This window comes from Podarcis tiliguerta (genome assembly GCF_965153285.1).
Source record: "Podarcis tiliguerta genome assembly, chromosome: 6".
Taxonomy (NCBI): Eukaryota; Metazoa; Chordata; class Lepidosauria; order Squamata; family Lacertidae; genus Podarcis; species Podarcis tiliguerta.
The window spans coordinates 56,380,936-56,401,656 of record NC_139539.1 but is presented as its reverse complement, the minus strand read 5'-3'; the positions used below and the strand labels follow the sequence as shown (position 1 = coordinate 56,401,656).

General features: G+C 45.8%; 1 protein-coding gene across 1 annotated transcript; it reads right to left on the bottom strand.

Annotated features, from left to right (window-relative positions):
- Positions 1-13,764: 13,764 nt before the first annotated feature.
- Positions 13,765-20,221, bottom strand: BSND (barttin CLCNK type accessory subunit beta). Its single transcript, XM_083448205.1, has 4 exons — positions 20,001-20,221; positions 19,217-19,311; positions 17,420-17,674; positions 13,765-14,471 (listed from the first exon to the last, which is right to left on the bottom strand). Exons 1-4 carry the CDS (start codon positions 20,175-20,177, stop codon positions 14,045-14,047), a joined length of 954 nt encoding a protein of 317 aa, XP_083304331.1. The 5' UTR covers positions 20,178-20,221; the 3' UTR covers positions 13,765-14,044.
- Positions 20,222-20,721: the final 500 nt, after the last annotated feature.

Genomic DNA, 20,721 nt, shown 5'->3' with positions numbered 1-20,721 from the left:
CTTTGCCTCTGCCCCAGCCTCAGCCCCCTTTCGGTAAACTGCTGGGCCACCAGTATTGGGAGGGTGACTCTGCCCCACACCACCAGCTGCTACTGCCACAGACAGAGCTTCCATATCGCCTTTTGTCACCTTTCACACTCAGTGGCATCACTTTGAGTCACCAAGCATGCAGTGCATACACTAATTAAGGCTGCAGCCTTTGATTATATCCAACTATGTTCTAGACCAGGGGTCTGCAACCCGTGGCTCCGGAGCCGCATGTGGCTCTTTTACACCTTTGCCGCGGCTCTGGGGCGGATACTAGCGAGGGGAGGAGGCGCATTGTGTGCCCTGACACTCCTCACTGTGGCGGGCGCTGTACTTGATGTGACGTTGCATGGGGGCGGTGCGTGCGTTAGTCACGCACCGTCCCGACGTCACCTTCCCGCCCGCTGTCAGATCGCGGCTCCGGAGATATATTTGTTTTAAATGTCGCAATGGTTTTGCGGCTCCCAGTTGTTGTTTTTTCTTCGGAAACGGGTCCAAGTGGCTCTTTTTGTCTTAAAGGTTGCAGACCCTTGTTCTAGACCCATTGAAATGAACAAACCTAAGTTAGTTCTGCCCATTAATGTCATTGGGTCTGCTGCTGAGTAGGTCTAACACTGAACACAAGTCCTAGCCTTTCTTTCTGGAAGGGCATTGTGCCAAAAGCATAATCAGAGAAGCATAGTATTGTCCACCCCCCTGCAATGCAAGAATCTCAACTAAAGCATCCATGACAGATGGCCACCCAACCTCTGCTTTAAAATCCCCAAGGAAGGAGAGCCCACCACCTTCCCAAGGGGTCTCCTTCACTGTCGAACAGCTCTTACCGTCAGAGAGTTCACCCTGATGTCCACACACCCTATGCCAGGACCCTTTCAGTGCTTCTGGATCTCTTGTGCAGAGGCAGTGCTGCATCCAGGGCTTTTGGCAGCAAAGAACAGCTTCAGCTTTTCTCTGCTACAAATGGGACAGGAATCCATGGTCAGCCTTAGAAGGTCACTCCGGCTTAGAGTTACTGTGCAGTCGTCACCTGAACATAGAAGTAGAGAGAGCAAAGGAATTAGAAGCAGCTTCTGATCAAATGAACCAGCCACACAATCGAATTACTTTATCAATGCAAAGAATGTAGATTTGGGTCAACTGTTAGGAGAAATGTCTTTGTGGTAAGAGCAATTTGACAATGAAACCTAATCTGGGCGGGGTGGCTCTCTCTCAGTGGAGGTCTTTGTGCAGAGGCCAGACGGCCACCTGTTAGGGATGCTTGAGATCTCCAACTTTCTTGAACTGATTGGGATTGGACTAGATGACTTATAAGACCCATTTCAACTAAGGATGAGTGAATGTGTCAATTTCATTTTGCCTCAGTTTCTCATTTATCCTTAAGTTTAATTCTCCACATTGCTGCAGCAGTTTGTGGCTTCTTTTTTTAAAAAGGTCCTCAGGAAAATTAATCAGCCTTTTAGTGTCTATTTCTCCTAATATGCACAAGTTTGTATGCAATGACTCCTTATATAATGCACTTTGTGTACCATTTTCATTTACGTTTATATATTCATTTCTATGCACCTCGGTGTACGGATTTTCGTCCACTTTAAGTGGAAGGAGAACTGCCTTGCAAAATTAGGAGAAACGCATATTTCGAAAGACGTGTTTCAGTTTTCCAGTTGCTCTGGAAAATACAAATTAGGTAGATTCACCTTTAAATGCAAACTGAATCAAGTTTCTCCCCCCAAGCCTACCTCTGATTCCGTGGTTCTGCTGTTCTGCAGCAAATTGCTCTGTCTGTCACATAAATTGCGAGGCCGAAACAGACCATGCCCGAAGGAGCTACAGAATGTGCTCTCAAGCAAATAAGAGTGCTGTGGAATGATCAAAACTCAACTAAGTCATATTTTTGGAAGAATAACTGAAAAGAAAACAGCAGTGTTTTCCTCTCTTTTTTATGTTCTGGCCAGGACATTTTCAAAACAGTGTTATCGTGAAACGCTGGGCAATAATTTCCGTGCGCTGGAGGAGGGGGAGGTGGAACTGGCAAGAGAAACCACCGGAAGAGCTCAGCGGACAGCCTTGGTTGGAAAGCCTGTGATGTGGCTCCTCCTTCAGATGTTTGGGGCTTAATCCAGTTCAGCCCATTTCCAACAAAAACCACAACATGCTGCGGTGCCTTTGATTTTACAGTCTGTATGTTTTGTGGGTTGCCGCTGTGACTCTGGTTGTTGGCCGCCTCTTCAGACTTTATGTCAGGAGTGCTCTGATGGTGTTTCCTGCTTGGCAGGGGGTTGGACTCGATGACCCTTGTGGTCTCTTCCAACTCTATGATTCTATGATTCTATGATTCTATGACTTAACCCATACGATTTGCTCCCAGTGGGACTACTCCAGAGAGAAGGGAAGGCCTAAAATTTGGACAAACCTTTCTCAGTCCAAGGACCCCATCACCTCAGGGACAACCTTCTTGAGGAGAAGGCAGAGCTAGAGCAACAGATGTAATTCTTGCCTTCGTATTGCAGGCTTCGTACCACAGGCCTTGCACAAGTCAGAGGTTTCTACACAACCCTCTCTCTCCATCCAGGCCAACAAGAGGGATTATCATAGTTCAATGGCACATTTCCTGTCAGACAAAAGCACTCAAGGACAGCACAGAGATGGGGTAAAAGCAGTGCCGGATTTACGTATAAGCTAAACAAGCTATAGCTTAGGGCCCCACTCTCTTGGGGGGCCCCCAAAAAAATTAAAGAAAAAGAACTGGATGTACATTTCCAAAATATAAGATAAAAAAACAAATAAAATAAAACCTACATACAGCAACAGTGTTTCGTGTTGTGTAGGCTCCTATGATGTAAGTCAGGGGCCCCGCCTGCTTTGATAAAATACATATTTTGTTATGTGCAAATGGCTTTCGATACCCATTAGGTCCATAAATTACCAAAGTGTAGAGCATATATTCAACACGAAAAACAGTGACAATTTGTTGTTGACAAAGGACAGCTGGACATATAAAGGGCCCCATTACCTTCAGTAGCTTAGGGCCTCATCAAACCTAAATCCGGCCATGGGTAGAAAAGAGGGGCAGTATTGTCACTGGGGGGCGGCATTTTTGCCTTGGGAAAGGCCTGAGGGTCACATTCAGACCACAGTCCTGAGGTTCCCCATGCCTGGGAGAGATGAATAATTTTATTAAGTTGTTTAACCTTTTTTTTTTTTTTAGAAGTACAATAAAGTGTTTGTGAATTGTGTGAACTGGCATGGGCTCAGAGGCACACAAATGCGCCTCTTGTCACGAGTCATGCCACATGGTGCTATCCAATCAGAATCTTACAGTTCTATGAACCCACAATCCTCTAGACTGAATGAACTAGGGTTCAATTCTTGGTATCTTAGGCGCCTGAGCTTCCAGGGACTCAGGCAAGTGCCTCTCCTGGACTGCCTACAATCAAAGTCCATCTGGCTCTCACACCTGTGGAATGGAAGGGGCAGAAATAAGACACCTTAATTTGTTTCTGGGGAAGGAATATTCCTCCAGCCAGCGCACTATTATGAGGAAAGGTGTGCGTGTGTGTCCCCTGCAATGGCTGTACCTCACTTATGAGCACCTTGGAGGGTCTTTCACCTTTGTCCTCAAGCTTCTAAGTAATGTCTGGGCTCTTTACAAGAATGCTTTGGATAGCTAGTGAAAATGTTTATGTTGCATTTATCGGACAGCAACAACAAAGGGCCCCTTTTCAGTGAATTAATACCTGTAAATAGCATGCATTCCTGCTCTACAAAATTCTGAACAGGGCGATTTTAATTTATCCAATTAGCTTAAAATGCACACATACACAAAATGGAAATTTGAGCCCATCCCATGTTACATTTGAAATCGCGTTACATAATGAAAGGAGGAGGAAGAGAGAATCTCTGTGCCACTCGCGGTCAATTTCACACAGTCGCTGCTCTTGGCTTGATGCCTCTCTGAAAGATTGGCTCCTTCTCTATGGACTAGAGGCAAACTGGCAAGCCAAGAAAGCCGGCAGTTGGCTGGATCCTGAAACACATATGAGTTGTTCCAGTTTTTCACTGTGGAGAGCTGGCCATAAGGCCTCCCAGACAGCGGAAAATGGGATCTTGGGACCAGAAGGAGCTGGGAGCCCCTGCACAAAGAGGGCCTGCTTAGCCTGTATATGAGGTTTTACATTAGGAACTTCTTGGTGGAGCAAGAAGAGTTAATAGGCTAGTTCTTTTCATCTTTGTTCATGAGCAGGAAGAAATCTTCTGCTGGGCACCAAACAGCAAAGGCTCCTCGTGCCAAAATAAGAGGAAAGCCAGCAGATCTGGAAAGAGATGGATTCAGTGACCTGCTTTTGTTTATCCAAAAGACAAATGCCAATCGCTCCTTCTCATATTAGAATATTCCTGGATTCTAATAGAAATTGGTTTAATCAGCTTTGACCAGAAGCACGAATTTCCTTAACAGGATACATGGAGTAAAAGTGGTCAGCATGTTTGTAACCTGGTGGGCTGAGATCCAGGGCAGAACAGACAAGGTGGGCCTGCTCCAAAAGGGTAGCCAATGTTAAGACTATATTGGGGAAAAGCAAAATAGGAGCCCTGTGGAATGATCCAATTAATACATCTTGCAGCAGCAAGAGTCTCCTTTTCCAGATGCATGAGTATTTTATATCAGAAGCCTAAATTAATGTCTTCCAGAGGGACAAATTCCAGTTGGGATGGTCAAAAGCAACTGGGGCTGGACACATCGAAAAAGCGTTTCAGGAAAATGCGTTGTAAGCTTTATTATGGGAAATCACATTGGAGAATGATGGGACTCCACAGTGCCATCTGGTGTCACAGAGTTATAACACATATAGAACGCTTTTTCTTTACTAATGAAGCTGAACCCAAAGAACCTTGCGGCACCAAACCATTTCTTGTGGTAGGACTTTTCTTGGTTCAAAGCTTGCTTGCTTATGGGAATGTTAGGAAGGATCCAGAGAGCTGATGTGCAAAGCATGTATTCAGTACATAAGCCAACCATTCGTTTGAGAATTGAAGCATGAGAGAGTAGTGAAGGATAGGGAAAGAAACAGGGCTCAATAGGAGAGATTTTAGAAGTAGAGTTGTGATGCACAGACATAGAAAGAGTCATCACTGTGTTCTGGAAGCACACTCACATCATTGTCATGTGTCCCTAATCCTCTCCAGTGTTGATTGGCAGCTGTCTCATGACATCACAAATGCTCTCTCCTCAGAGTGATTTTGCAGTGTTTAAAAACTTGGCTGTGCTTGCTTTCAAAAAGAAGCTCCTGATTGCTTTGGCACCCAAGCAAAGCTTTGATAGAAAGACGAAAAGGCAGGCAGACAGCTCACCAAAAATATAGAAAGCAGGGCAAGACTCTTATCAGTGAGAGAGGGAGTTCCCAGGCGGGCTGATTACTGAGCATTCCTGCCGCTAACATCCACAACTTGCATTGAGTTTATTTGATGTCTTCTGCTTCTCAAGCATTCCTCATGTGGAACCTAGTGGTTGCTATCTCACACTTTGCAATGTAGTTTTCCATAACTTTTCTTATCAGATTTTTTTGCAGTTAAAAAAGGGATGGAAAATTGCACTAGAAAGTGCAGGGTAACAATCACATTTTGTGCAAATAAACAGCCAGTCTGGAAGCACTGCAACAGTTACCCAAAAATGAGCATCAGTTCTAGCTAACCAGCTATATAACTGTATGTATGTATGTATGTATGTATGTATGTATACAAACAGACATCTATAAACATGCACAAACTGATAGAATCGGAAAATCAGAAAAGCAAGTGCCATAATACCAATATACCAATCTCTGCCTCAGCCTATCATCCAGATACACCTATACAGAACACTGATATTTGGGACCAGGTCCATATTGCTCCCACAGGGGCATCTACAAATTCTGGACTGGGGGGGGGCAACTGGGGGCATTAGCCCCTTGTGCCCTCTTTCAATGCCTTCTGACAGCTTCTGGAAGAGAATTGTTGCATCCTGCTCTCAATCCCAGATCCAGGATTTCCCCACCAGGGCCTTTATAAAATGGGCACACAGAAAAGATGAATTGAACAGGAACAGCCCCTTCCTCACAGGCGGGAAATGACAACAAACAATGAGATAATGAGTATGTGTGATGAGCTTCCAGAAAAACAACAACAAAGGGGAAGGGGTTCTGTAAAAGCTGCAACTGAGGCAATAGAGAAGTGTGTTCTCCAAAAAGTGACTTCAGGCTCCAATAAATATTGTTATGTTTTGAAGGACCAGAAATTAAGAGTTTCTCCTTCATCTGCGGGCCACTGCAGACTGGTGTGTTTGTGGTTGTCTTCTGCCACTTGCCATTGACAAGGTGCATGCAATTATATGGGACTATCACCATTCACACACCATTCTGCTTTTTTAGTTCTGCGATGCTTCCACAATGTCACCGCACTATTGCCATCTGGAGGGAGAGAAGAAATTTCAGCAGGAAGAACAGGACATGCACTGATCAGAAACAAAGCAGTACATCCACCCCAAAACTTGCAAGCACAAAGCAGTTAAGCAGTATTGATAGCAGGGCTGAATATGGCATCCTGAGTGCAAATTATCCTGAATGCACAATCCTAAGGATTTCTGGCAGGGCCCGATATGAGTGTCCAGATCCCCCCAGCTCATATTCTGTCTTTTCCACTTCTGCCACCAAGCTCTCCATTCTACTACCTAAGAACAATTCTAGTCCTACTTATCTACTGCCTATGCAGGGCTGTGTATCATGAGTATACATATACTGTATATCGGAATAAAGCTGTTATATCACAAGTGCTCCTTTTACATCTTCATTTTTTACCTCTGGTTTGAGGGGCAATTTGATGATCACCTGTACTTAGTGGTAACACAAATTAAAGCTAAGAGAACCCACTGTGTAGGGTTGCCATACAGTGGTACCTCAGGTTATATACACTTCAGGTTATATACACTTCAGGTTACAGACTCCGCTAACCCAGAAATAGTGCTTCAGGTTAAGAACTTTGCTTCAGGATAAGAATGGAAATCGTGCTCCGGCGGCATGGCGGCAGCAGGAGGCCCCATTAGCTAAAGTGGTGCTTCAGGTTAAAAACAGTTTCAGGTTAAGAACGGACCTCCGGAACGAATTAAGTACTTAACCCGAGATACCACTGTATTTCAAAATGGCAAATTTGTTGAGTTTTTTTTTCTTTTTGACCAAATTGCTGAGTTGTTGTTTTTTTAGTTTCCCAAAATGTTGAGGTTTTTTGTGAAATATCGGGGGGGGGTGTTGTTTAATTTTTGAGCTATTTTTAAGGATGTTCGCCAAAATCTACACTATACATCCAGATTTCCCCCAACATTTTAAGTGCTTTCTGCCCAGAGACAGTTTTTAACAGCCAAAACCCGGCTATGTCCAGGAAATTCCAGACATATGGCAACCCTACTACTGTGTAGCTTGCTTCCCGAACTCAATCCGTTCTGGAAGTCCGTTCAACTTCCAAAATGTTCGCAAACCAAGGCGCAGCTTCTGATTGGCTGATTGGCAATGGAAACAATGCCGACAGCTGAAACAGACGTTTGGCTTCAAAAAAAGTTCACAAACTGGAACACTTACTTCCGGGTTTGCAGCATTCGGGAACCGATTTGTTAGGGAGCCAAGCTGTTTGGGAACCAAGGCACGATTGTACTGCATTATAAAGTATCCAGAGTGGTGTGTGTACAAATGCGGTCAGCAGAGGGCAGGCTGCTACAAGATTATTCCCAGTTCTGGAGTTCTGTGTGTTGGATCCCACTGAGAAAGATGGGACACAAATTATTTGTGTAAATAACCATATACTCTCAGATGTGTCTGCTTCTATCCCTGGGTACAGGCAAGAGCAACCCACTAATAAGAAGAGCTTTTGTACTCTTCGTATTTATTTCTCATACTTACAGCCCACCCTCCATAAGCCCAGGGGCTGCTCCATTTACCGGTAATAGTAGGTTAGGCTGAGAGTCTGTGACTGGGCGGCAGTTACCCAGCCAGCTTCATGGTTCTGCAGGAATTTACAACCCCACTCTCCCTCATACAAGTCCAGCATCTTAACCTCCATTTCACACAGCCTCTCTGCTTAATATAAGCAGTTAAATGGAACCAAAACGAGTAGAATAGCATAGCAAAGATGCAAGTTCCCTTCTGAGTAATACAAACTTAGTTGGTCTCTAAGGTGCTACTGGACATTTAAAAAAAAAAAAAAAAATATATATTTCTACTGCGTCAGACCAACACGGCTACCTAAATAAGGCAACATAAAAAATATTTTAAGTAAATAAATCGAACAAGAACTATTAAGGTGCCTCTTTGCAAATGGATTCTACCTCAATGCAAAGGATTGGAATAGATGACCTCTTACATTACCTCCAGATATTAGGCGCATATTTCCCGCAAGTCCTCCATTTTCACTGCACCACTTATGTTCTTGGGAACACAGGATCACCAGAGCAAAACTGGAGCTTCTTAGTAGGTTATATACAACCCCAGCCAAGTGCCTCATGCCTATTCCACAGGCCATACCCTGCAGTGCCTGAAAAGCTCAGCACCTGATTTTAATTTCCTCACAGGTGAGTTATGTCTGGTAATGCTGCAAAGTCTATTGCCTCCCTTGCCCTATGTCAAGGTTATTTACTAGGGCTCTGGGTGTTGCCTCAGCCTTTTCTACAATTAGGCAGCCAAAAGCTCAGGGATTTCTGTTTGCATGTTTTAATTTCATGCAGGAATGTCTCCTTCCCTGCCATATTTAACCCCTGCCAAAACTGATAATTCCAGGTTTGAGCTATGCAGCCAAAAGCAGCAGGACACAGAAGACTTAACAGGAATTATCACTCTATATAACAGGACAGTGCTGTCCCAATGGTCCAGGAGGCTGAATCCTGCTTTTCAGTAACAATAAAACCGCCACACTGATCTCATCTCACAAGTGGCCAACATCAGGTCCAGGAGAGGACTACTGGCCAGTCTCTAGTGGACTGTCTCACACTGGCTTGACACTGTGATTTTGCAAAGAATTAAGGACTAGATGGAGGCAGACAACTGACTTGGCAAGGCACTTCTTGCATTCTTAAGCCAGAGTCCATGTTCACCTAGCACAGATTACTTGTACCTTAATTGTTAAGACAAGGAATCCAACGAAAATGTGTTTTTACAGGTTGATGTAAACAATGGCTGCAACACCACTGTGGCTGTTGGGGTGAATGTACTGCAATACCACTGGTTGTTTTATGTCTCTGTGATGAAAATAGTGGCTGTTGGCATCTTAGGAGGCCTCCAGGCTGTCAGTATTTTGTAGGAGGGATCCAGGCACATACCAGAAGAATTAGGCTTAGGTCATTAACATGAATAAAAGTGCTCAGTCTCCCTTCTGCAGGAGTGAATATGCCCTTTTCAGTTTCTCTCTGTTTCTCATTTTTCCAATCTTAAATTCAGTTCTCCACATTGCTACGTCATCTTGTGATTATTATTTTTTAAAATTGTCAGCAGTTCTCTGGAAATTTCTCCTGCTCTGCACATTTTTATATGCAATGTTGCATAATGTATGCATTTTTGCAAAGCAATTTCCCCTAAAATAATGCACATTCTTATGTTACTTTCCCTTATATACACATTTATATGCACGCCTTACCATAGTATATGCATTTTTGTACACATTAATTGCCTGGAGCGTTGCATTGCGAACTGCGGAGAAGCTCACATTTCAAAGGAGAGCAGTGTTTCAGTTTGCATATTGTTTTGGAAAATGCAAAGCTTTCAAGTTCACCTTTAACAGTGAACTGGAGCGAATTTCTCCATGTGTGTGAAGGGGGGCAGGTTATACCAAATTGAACAGCAACAGGGGCAGGCAGTTTTTTAAACCCTACAACCATGCTGTGATCCCAATCCCACAGTCCTGCCTTTGCTGTTTGTTTAGCATAATTCAGCTACCCAACAGCAGCAAACTCCATCTAGCTTGGCCAGCACATCACGTCCTAGAGTGAGGTGAGAGCAAGCAAACCTCTCAGGACTTGGAAGGCCTGCCTTGGGGAGTCAGGGAGCTGGGAGCAGGGACATGAGTCAGGTCTAAACAAGGAGGGGGGTCCATTTTTCTTTTGTGTGCTGCTCTCACTTCTGAAAACAATGTTTAGGAAACATGTGCTTTTCTTCTTTTCTTTTGTTTTCTTGCTGTGACACCCAACAAGTGTTTCTTATAATTGTATAAACAATCCTCCTCAACTCCCTGACATTGTTTTCACCTTTGGCTGCGTACGTGATCAGAGGGCCAGACATCTGCAGGGAAGGTGGCGTCCTTTCTTGTGGCAGACAATGAGCAAAGTACAAAGATACCTGCTAAATTTATAGTCTAGCTTTGAAAGAGATGCATGCAATGGAATATAAGAGGGAACCAGGGCACAAGGAAGACGGAAAAGGGCAGCACTGTGAAACTGGACCACCAGACTATCTATTTTGGCAAGCTGATGAGAAGGTGGCATTGCACCTTGCAAAGCCCCCAATCTCTCTACCCTCTTAAAAAATCCATGCCTACTGCAGACTTCTTTCTCCCACCCAGCAAGGCTAGGAAAATACACAGATCAAGAGTTCTTGCTGGAAATTGCAAGAGGGTGTTTTCCGTTTTGTTCTATCCAGCCTGACAGTGCTCCAGAAGAGGATGGTTCCGTTTGACACCCCTCAAAAGCTATTTTGATGGGCTAAGCCAGGAGTGGGGAACATTTTTTTCAGGCCAGGCGCCACCTTCCTTCAAATCCAGCCTTCTGGGGGGCCACATGCCAGAGGAACAAGGAAATGGAATAGTGGGTGTGGTGAAAATGAAAGTGGGTGTAGTCAGAGCTGATATGGGATACATATAGGCACACAACATGCGGCACACACAACACATATTGACACAACGCGTGGGCACAAAATAGCCACAAGAGCCAAGATGGAAGAGTCATAAATAACTGTCCCAGTCAAGGAGGTTGGCAGGGATGTTGGTGGTGACTTGTGGGAATAGACAAAAAGAAGCGAAGGGGAACCCGCAGAACAGAACAAGATGGTTCCAATTATCTACTCGAGGACACATGGAATATTCATGAATACGGGATGTACCTTAGTAACTGGATCTGGGGCTGCAGCCTCTACAAACGTCAAGTGAAGCTACGAAGGACACCTCAGGGTCACGAACTGGGCTTTTCTATTTAGTGCAAACAACACATTTTAAATGGCTGTTGACACAGTACACGAGTAGGATTACCACTGTCAGGGCAGCTTATGCCAAGTACACAATGCTTTAGCAAAGTACTAAAGCTGGCGGGACAGAAGGGACCGAGCAACAAAACCACCCACAGCCACTGAGGTCACTTCTGACATCATTACGCCATCATTTTCACAATCTGTCTTCAGTCCACGATATTTCCTGCAGCTGTCAGGGGTGGGGAAGTGATGTATCAGGAGCACAAATGGGGAATGGAGCAAGTTACAGAGCAAAGGGGGTCGCAACACGAGACTGCTTCTGGCATTGTCAAGTGTTTCGTAAAAATTGAGGCTCAAGACAATCAACCTCTTCCAGGTCACGTCTTAAGCCAGCTTCTGATGGGATATTTAAACTGTGTGAAACCCTTCTGCTGTTAGTTACCAGGAGCATTTGACTGCAGTCTACTTACAAACAAGTAGCATCTTGTTCCATTGCGGAATTGAAACATTAAAAATACTCAGCTTCCAGGTCACTTGAAAGCTTATTTGAGAAGCCAAGACATGCATGAAGACTCCTAAGATTTGCAGCACCCTTCAGTCCCTGAAGAAAATACGTTTTCCTAATGGTTGTGGTTTCTCTGCAGTGCCTGCAGTGTATATGGTCCTATAAACTTCTACAGACCCTCTAAGTGCCTGTTTTTTCTAGGGATCGTCTCATATTTGCAGAAGCCATCACAGCTTCTGATTTGATTCCAGAATGTCCCACATTTCCTTAGGACATCCCTATTTTCACTTGGGAAATGTTGGAGGGTATGGAGTTATGTGACCCCCCCAAGCCAAGGAGATAAGTCTACAATTTTTAGAAGATATCTGAAGGCTTTTAATGTTTAATGTTTTATTATGTTTTTATATTTGTTGGAAGCTGCCCAGATGGGCAGGGTATTATTATTATTATTATTATTATTATTATTATTATTATTGAATAGGGCGTCCCTATTTTCACCAGAGAAATGTGGGAGGGTATGCTGCTATCTTAGGGTGCAGGGTTATTATTAAGATTCATTAATCCATTCAGAATAAAATATTTTGTGTGGTTCCCAAAGCTGTGATGCTAAGCACAAGTTGTTTGGCAGTAAGTCCTGTTGAACTCGATGCCATATTCGAAATGGTGTCTTTCTGCCCCCAAGGAACAGGCATGAGCGCAACTTCTAAAACAGGCCCTACTGGCTTTATACTCAGATAGCCTAGTTAAGACGGGGCCAACGCCAACCCTTTTGTTGCCTCGCGCTGTCAGTTTCATGGAGCTGCTGTCCCACAGCTGCCTGGGAGCTTGGCTCCCTCCCCATGCGGAAGAAGCAAGCTGACAAGCTGAGCAGTTGGCAGGCTTCCGAAAGCAACATAAATCACTCCGGATTTTCCACTGCAGCAAGCAGACCTCCAATGGCCCAAAGGCATGAATCGGAGCAGAAAGCGGGACCTCAGAAGCAAAGGTGCTGAGGGCACACGATCCGCCTTCTGCCTGGCTGCTGCTGCTCCTGCACATCAGCCGCTCCATAGCGATTGGGCCAATTAATGAAGTGTGAGCCCTGAGCTGCTTTGGCACCCACATGCAAGCACTTCTTATACCTCTGACCAGTTCTTTTTCATGTTAAAAGTGTCGCTCTTTGGGATATCATCCAATCCCCAGGAACCACCACCATCAAACATGTCCTCAGCAAAGCAGTCCATGGACATGAAGTACAATCAATCCAATAAACAGTCTAATAAAAGGTATCTGTGGATGACGGGGCAAGAATGCTAAAGGATTCTAAAAGACTAGAAACACATTTACGGTGTAATTCTGTGCATTTCCACTCAAAAGCATACCTTGCTAAATTCGGTAGGACTTGCTCCCAGTTTTGTACATTTAGAAAATGGCAGCCTTAGTAGGTAAAAGGTAAAGGTAAAGGACCTCTGGACGGTTAAGTCCAGTCAAAGGTGACTATGGGGTTGCGGTGCTCATCTCACTTTCAGGCTAGCATTTGTCCACAGACAGCTTTCATGTGGCACAACAGAACACCGTGACCGAAACCAGAGCACACGGAAACGGCGTTTACCTTCCTGCTGCAGCAGTACCTATTTATCTACTTGCACTGGTGTGCTTCAAACTGCTAGGTTGGCAGGAGCTAGGACAGAGCAATGGGAGCTCACTCCATAACAGGGATTTGAACTGCTGACCTTCTGATCAGCAAGCCCAAGAGGCTCAGTGGTTTAGACCACAGTGCCACCCGCATCCCAATAGAGTATCATTTCATAAATGGCAAAGAAGCACCAAAAGATGATGTTCAAGCAAGTCATGGATCCTCCATCCACACTCCCAGGGAAAAGTCATGACTCTGCCCCTTGGGACGATATATATGTTCTCAACAGGGGTGCCATTCTCATATACAGAGTCTGTTTCCCCTTTGTAGTGTTTTTCTGAATCATCTCTCTGGTTGGTGAGACCTTTTAGGGGTTCAGTGCTACCCAGGTTTGATTTCCTTTGGAAGAAAACCACAGGGGACTTATGGGATTTGGTGCTATTTCACTTTATTTACAAATATACAGGTTGAGCATAAGTGGAGGGACAGCTTAAGACACTTCAACAGACAGCCAAACGTTTCTTCTTCTGCTTTGGTCCTAACCCTTATTCTCCATCACTCCCTACATATCCCCAGAGAGAAGGACAAATCGACCTTGGCTTGGGCATCCTTTTATTGTCTGAGCCACTCCCCACCCCCACCCAACCTTTCATCTCTTTGGATTTGGACTCCCATGAGAAGGTCCCCGGGCTCATTCCTAATTTTTAATGCTTAGTCCTTTGGTTCAGAGACAGCACCGACCGACGAGGGGACGTCTCCTGCTCCCTCTTTTATTCCATAGTACATGTCATCCTCTTCTACATTATGCGCAGCTCTGTGTTCCAGTCGTTCAGGCCCTACTGTAGTAGCCAATGCCCCATCTCCTCTGGGGGCAGGAATAGGGCAATGGCTTTGGTTAGGTGCCGTTATCCTTTCATTGTTTTGACCTTGACCTTCCGCCGTCAGGGAATCGATCAGGGCAAAATCTTCATAGGAAGGAAGCTTGAATCTGAGCTGGCTTTCTGTTGGAGACATAGGCTTCGAGACATTTTCCCACCTCTGTAGAAACGGACTGTTGGCTGCAGATTCCACAGAAGAGGCATCAGCTTCCTCTTGGAAAGAAGCGAGTGGCGCCTGGTTAGGAATTTTTTCCGACTCACTAGAATTTAAAGAGAAGGTTCATTGAAGGACATAGCTTCCAAAGCTGATTGTTGAGCTGTTTTGTGTTTCTACTAGGACGTTTATAGTAAATCAAGCCGGGCAGATGCTCTGCTTTTCACCAGCATATCCCTGGTTCTGGAATGACCAGCTGTTGTTGGTTTAATTAACTTGGTTTCCCAGGGGTAAATTAAATATTATTGACCATTCCAGCCCAACATTATTGTTTTGATCTTGAACTCAAGAGTCACCAATGTGGTCCCCTCCAGATGTTCTTGGACCCAACTCCCATCATCCCCGGCCAGCATGCCCAATGGTCTGAGTTAACAGGAGTTGCACTCCACATGGAAGGTATTGCGCTTGTGATGCCTGCTTTAACTAGAAGGAACAACACCGGGCAGTACAGACTGTGTTGGCTTTTCATTGATACAGAGCTAGCATGCATCTTATATTTAGCTCCACCTTCTATGGGGATGGTAACAGTAGCTGATTACTCTAACAGATTAATCAACCGATGTTGCCAATCAGTTAGATTACCCTGCAAAGTCTGCCCAGCCACGTACATTGGACAAACAAACAGACGAATAAATGCACGGATCGCAGAACACAAGAATGCCGTCAAAAAAGAAGAAAAAACTTCCTCTCTTTTCCAACACATGAAAGAAACAGGACACGAAATTAATTTTGCAGATTCCAAATTGCTCTTTAACATGGAACATCACCACAAGAGAATAATCATGGAAGCCATCGAGATAGAGAAACACCCTCACAACATGAACAAGCGTGACGACACATCCCGCTTGCCAGACATCTGGAAATTAGCCCTCCCCACAAAATCTGACACCAGATCCAGAGGCACACAGAACGCCATCACCAATCAACCACACCAGACCCAAACCCAGACCCTCTCCACAGATAAATTACAGACACCATCCAGTAGCCAAACCAGGGTGGCACCTCCGGATGCTGCACCCCCCTGCAATCCCTACACAGATCTGGCTGGCACAGGCCACAAAACCACAGCTCGCCCCTATACACGAAGCCAAGCCAGAGCACAACCAAGTGCAGTACAGCCATCTTCTCAGAAAAACTCTTCACAAAGTTCAAGAGTTCAAGACACGAAGGCTTTAGCAACTAATCCACACCTAATGACCCACCTAAGTGGGATTCAGGAAATCACTCAAGAAATCACTCAAGATATCCCTCAAGTAATTAAGGAACAAAAGAAGAAAAGGCACACTAGCCTGGGAACCTCCTCTCTGCCCAGAACATTGGAGGCTATACACCACACCTCCTCAACAGTATTTATAGGAACTCAAACACTGAGATCCTGCTCTGTTCCAGTAACAAGAAGCCGAAAGCACCAGCCTGAAGATGACGAGTGAGACCTCGTCGAAACGTCGCCTAGACACCCCAACTTTTACACGGGAAGACACCCGAGGACACCAAAACCTGCATATATATATATATATATATATACACACACACACACACACACACACACATACACACACTGTGTGTGTGTAGTACATATATAGATATATACCGTATTTTTCGCCCTATAGGACGCACCGTCCCATAAGGCGCACCTAGTTTTTTGGGGGGGAAATAAAGGAAAAAAATTATTTCCCCCCCAGGCGCGGGGTTGGGGAAGCCCGAGCTTCCCCCGACCCCAGCCCCCAAACAGGCAGCTCTCTGCAAGCTGTGGGAGCCCAGTGCTGGCTCCCGCTGCTAGCGGAGAGGTCCGCGAAGCCTGGGCGCGCTGAGCTCAGCGCGCGCAGGCTTCCGCATGCAGGCACCTCTCCGCCAGCAGCGGGAGCGTTCCCGCTGCTAGCGGAGAGGTCCGCGAAGCCTGGGCGCGCTGAGCTCAGCGCGCGCAGGCTTCCGCATGCAGGCACCTCTCCGCCAGCAGCGGGAGCGCTCCCGCTGCTAGCGGAGAGGTCCGCGAAGCCTGGGCGCGCTGAGCTCAGCGCGCGCAGGCTTCCGCATGCAGGCACCTCTCCGCCAGCAGCGGGAGCGTTCCCGCTGCTAGCGGAGAGGTCCGCGAAGCCTGGGCGCGCTGAGCTCAGCGCGCGCAGGCTTCGGCATGCAGGCACGTCTCCGCCAGCAGCGGGAGCGCTCCCGCTGCTAGCGGAGAGGTCCGCGAAGCCTGGGCGCGCTGAGCTCAGCGCGCGCAGGCTTCAGCATGCAGGCACCTCTCCGCCAGCAGCGGGAGCGTTCCCGCTGCTAGCGGAGAGGTCCGCGAAGCCTGGGCGCGCTGAGCTCAGCGCGCGCAGGCTTCGGCATGCAGGCACCTCTCCGCCAGCAGCGGGAGCGTTCCCGCTGCTAGCGGAGAGGTCCGCGAAGCCTGGGCGCGCTGAGCTCAGCGCGCGCAGGCTTCGGCATGCAGGCACGTCTCCGCCAGCAGCGGGAGCGCTCCCGCTGCTAGCGGAGAGGTCCGCGAAGCCTGGGCGCGCTGAGCTCAGCGCGCGCAGGCTTCAGCATGCAGGCACCTCTCCGCCAGCAGCGGGAGCGCTCCTGCTGTTTGCGGAGAGGTCCGCGAAGCCTGCATTCGCCCCATAGGACGCACCCAGATTTCCCCTTCATTTTTGGAGGGGAAAAAGTGCGTCCTATAGGGCGAAAAATACGGTATATCATTGCGCCGTATCTTACACATAGAAAAGGATATAATTTCTAACATAGAATATTATATATTTTCAAAGATTGTGTCGGTTCTGACACCTGTATTAGTAACATTGTTTTATGCAGATGTTCATTTCTTCATTTTGTTTAATCAAGCAATGAAAATGCATACAACCAACTAATAGTTATATAATTTGACAACCATCCCACCTTTGAAAACCTTTCTCTATCCAGAGTGCCTAACAGAAATCACCATAAGGTGACCATAAGGTTCAGGGTGGTGTGCAATTCAAACCAGCCCCTGAACGCACCGCATGAGCTACTCACCAGTACAACCTTGCAGTGTCCTTCTGGGACACTGGGTCCTTGCAGGAGTCTCCATCGCTTTCTGAATCCCTGTGGACCTCTGCCTTGGCCTGTACAACAGGCTGGGTACATCCTTCTGCCCTAACCGGTGGGACTGAGGCAGACAGAACACCCACAGATTCTGCACCTGCCACTTTCATCTGGATCTGTTCATAAGACGGCAGGCTTTTCTCATAGACTTCAGCTTCTTTCTGGCTGGTGTAAGGTGTCTGGGAACTGAGCAAACAACATGAGAAAGTGGTATGTTACTTCACCAGATTTGTTACATCTGTTATTAACAGGGGACAGGAATCTGATTATTTGCTGATTCAAAAATTTGAGCAGCTTCAGAGGACCTAGCATTTCTCTAGTCAAGTTTGCTTCCTCTTAAGTGTGTTGCAGTTGTTCATTATCTGGATTTTTGCTGTCAGGAGACCTGCTTTTCTTACCTGTCCTCCATTCCCTCCTGGCTGACTAGGAGAAACCCATCAGTCTGTATGCCAGGGCTATGCTGCCTTCAGCTACTTTAGTTTCACTTTCCTTTCTGTTGTTGGCAATTGGAGTATTATGGGAAATTGTCTTGCGCTGTTTAAGGGAAGTTGATGGATGGAGTGTGGTGGGAAGGGAGATCTGAGCAAGTAAATGACATATAGCCAGGAATGGCATGGCCCATGGACGCCTCTGAGGCTGGGCTAATGCACAGTAGGCTGGTGCCGGGTCCAGGTTTTCAATCAGAAAAACAGTTGCTTATGAAGCACATAAAATAGGCCTTCTGGCAGCAGGCTGTGCTCTTGCCCTTAGTCAATGTTGAGAGGAAGGGAAGAAATGACAAATGAACTTGGTAGAAAGCTCTATACAGCTTGGGACCAAAGATTATCTCACCCCTGGGACTCAGCTACATTAGTAAAGAAATAACTATTTGAATGTGCTATAAGCATGCAACACCAGATGGTGCCAGAGAGCAGAAAAAAATGATATGCGATTTTCCATAGGGTTTTTTCTTTCTTTTATTATAACGGATCTAATTTCTGGCTTATTTATAGCGGTTCCCCCTGTGTGTAGATCCACCCCATATATACCCAACCTGTCACTGCACTCTGCAGGAGACCACCTCCTACAAATACCATTTCACCAGGATTTATCCATCTCTAGGGTGAGGGAGGCACTGTTCTGAAGAAGCTTGGATATGAGGTGGAAGATGGAAAAGAAGCTCTTTTAAGCTGCCATAATTTTATCTCGATTGACCAGTTATAGCTTCTGCACAGCCCAGAGAGACAAGGCCAAAGGAGCTGCTGTTCTTATGGCCAGTGCAGAATGAACCCTAAGGAGGCCCTCATCCTTTTTCTGGATTGGATTATATATAGCAGGGCTAGACACTGAAATGAGATGGAGGTTGCAATCCTATATACACATCTGAGAGTAAGCCACATTGAACTCAATGAGATCTATTTCTAAGCAGACAAGTATAGGATTGTGCTGTAAACGCTGCTGCCTTTTGCTTTCCTACGCATGGGTCTCCAAAGCTGTTCCATGCTTTACACACAAACACACATACCTCTGAGGAGCTTTATATTTTCCCTAAAGACACCACTTTTCTCCTGCTTAAAAATACACTTAAATTGTGCAATTCACTGCCCTGTGCCAGCATTTCCAGACGTTGACCTTGTCCCTCTGCGGAACACAGTTTGCAATATGCACAGGCGAGTACTGTATTCTAATTAAAAAGTAGATTACAGACTGTTGAGTTGAAGCTTATAGGCTTGGTTTCCGCAAACATACCTGTTCTTCTCGGGAATCTCATTCTGAACAGATGAAGCAGCAGTGTTCTTTACAAGAAACTTCTCAGACTCCACATCAACAGAAACTACTCTGATCTGGGGAGGAAAAGCGGGGAAGTAAGGGAAGAGAACTCCTTGGAACAAGGGGGTTATTTCCTCCCATCAAATGAGCAGCTACACACAAACACATGCACAAACACTGAATTTAATTAAGAAAATGTGATGTATCATTTGGATCTCAGATATAGCTGAGGAGGCAGTCCACCCTGGGCAAAGTGATTCTTTCTCACCTATCTCCAAGGAGATGTAGGGGTTCCCTAGAAGAAAGGCATTTTATTTTTATTTTTACATTCCGAACTGTGTCTTCAATCAAATCCTATATTTTCGGAAAGAATATTCAAGCTGCAACTCCAACAGGGAACAGCCTTAGATTTGCCATTACCTAACTTATTCTTTGTACAGTTCCCACTGCATTATATTGTGGCACCATTCTAATACCTATCCTGCGACGGCATCATTATTTTTGTGGCAACAGTAAGGAAACCAATGTGTAAACTAATTTATTAATCAAGCGGATACCCAAAAATTGATTGCTTTGCAAGTAAAATATTTTTAAGTTTGTACTTCTTAAAGGGCTAACAAGCTCAATAAAGAGTAGGAAACATATAATCCCGCAGTTTCCAAGAGCCCAAATATATTCTTGGGAAGTCTGAGTTTGATATCCCCAAAATGCAACTGTGGAAGGCACATTCTTTAGAAAAAAGAAAAGTAGACTTGTTTCCTACCTTCGGGTAGCACTGACACATGCTCCAAATGATCCCCGCAGCAATGACCAAGGCCCCTAAGGTACAAAAGGTGATGTAGATCTGGGGCTTGTCCACACTCATGATGAACATTCCAATCATCACCAGAAAAACTCCCAAGACGATGAGCCCATGGCGAAAAGTTTTCTCTTCAGCCATTGGGATCCAGGAAGAAAGATTGAAATCGAGGTAATTTCTGGGCAGGCTAGTTCATGGAAAGAACCTTGCACTGGAAAGGTGTGGGTGGTGGTGGGGAGTCCAGAAAGGCTGGGCAGCCCTTCACCTGTCCCTGACCCAGACAGCAGCCCTCCTCACTCTGGTGCACTGCAAGGAGATGGTGCAGAGAGCCAGCAAGGGGACAAGTGTCAGCTGCAACCTTCAGACCAGTCCTGCCCAGGTCTCAGCCAGCCAGCTTTTAATGGGTTTGTAATGAATGCAAACAAGATCCTTCCATTCACACATGAGTAACATTGCCCAGGGACACTTCACAATAACCTTCCCCCTAGGTATATACAGCGCAAAAGCTGAGCATGCTTTGCCAAAGGGGTGTGGACTCAGGAGGGAGGTTTTAGGACCCTTCTAGAACCGGATCCCAGTTGCCAGGTTTCAGAGGCTCACTGGTGAATTAGGACAATAGTACCCAGTAAGCCAACTGACTGCTCCACAGTCTGGTCCTTTGTCTAGACCTTAAGGGGACTCTCTG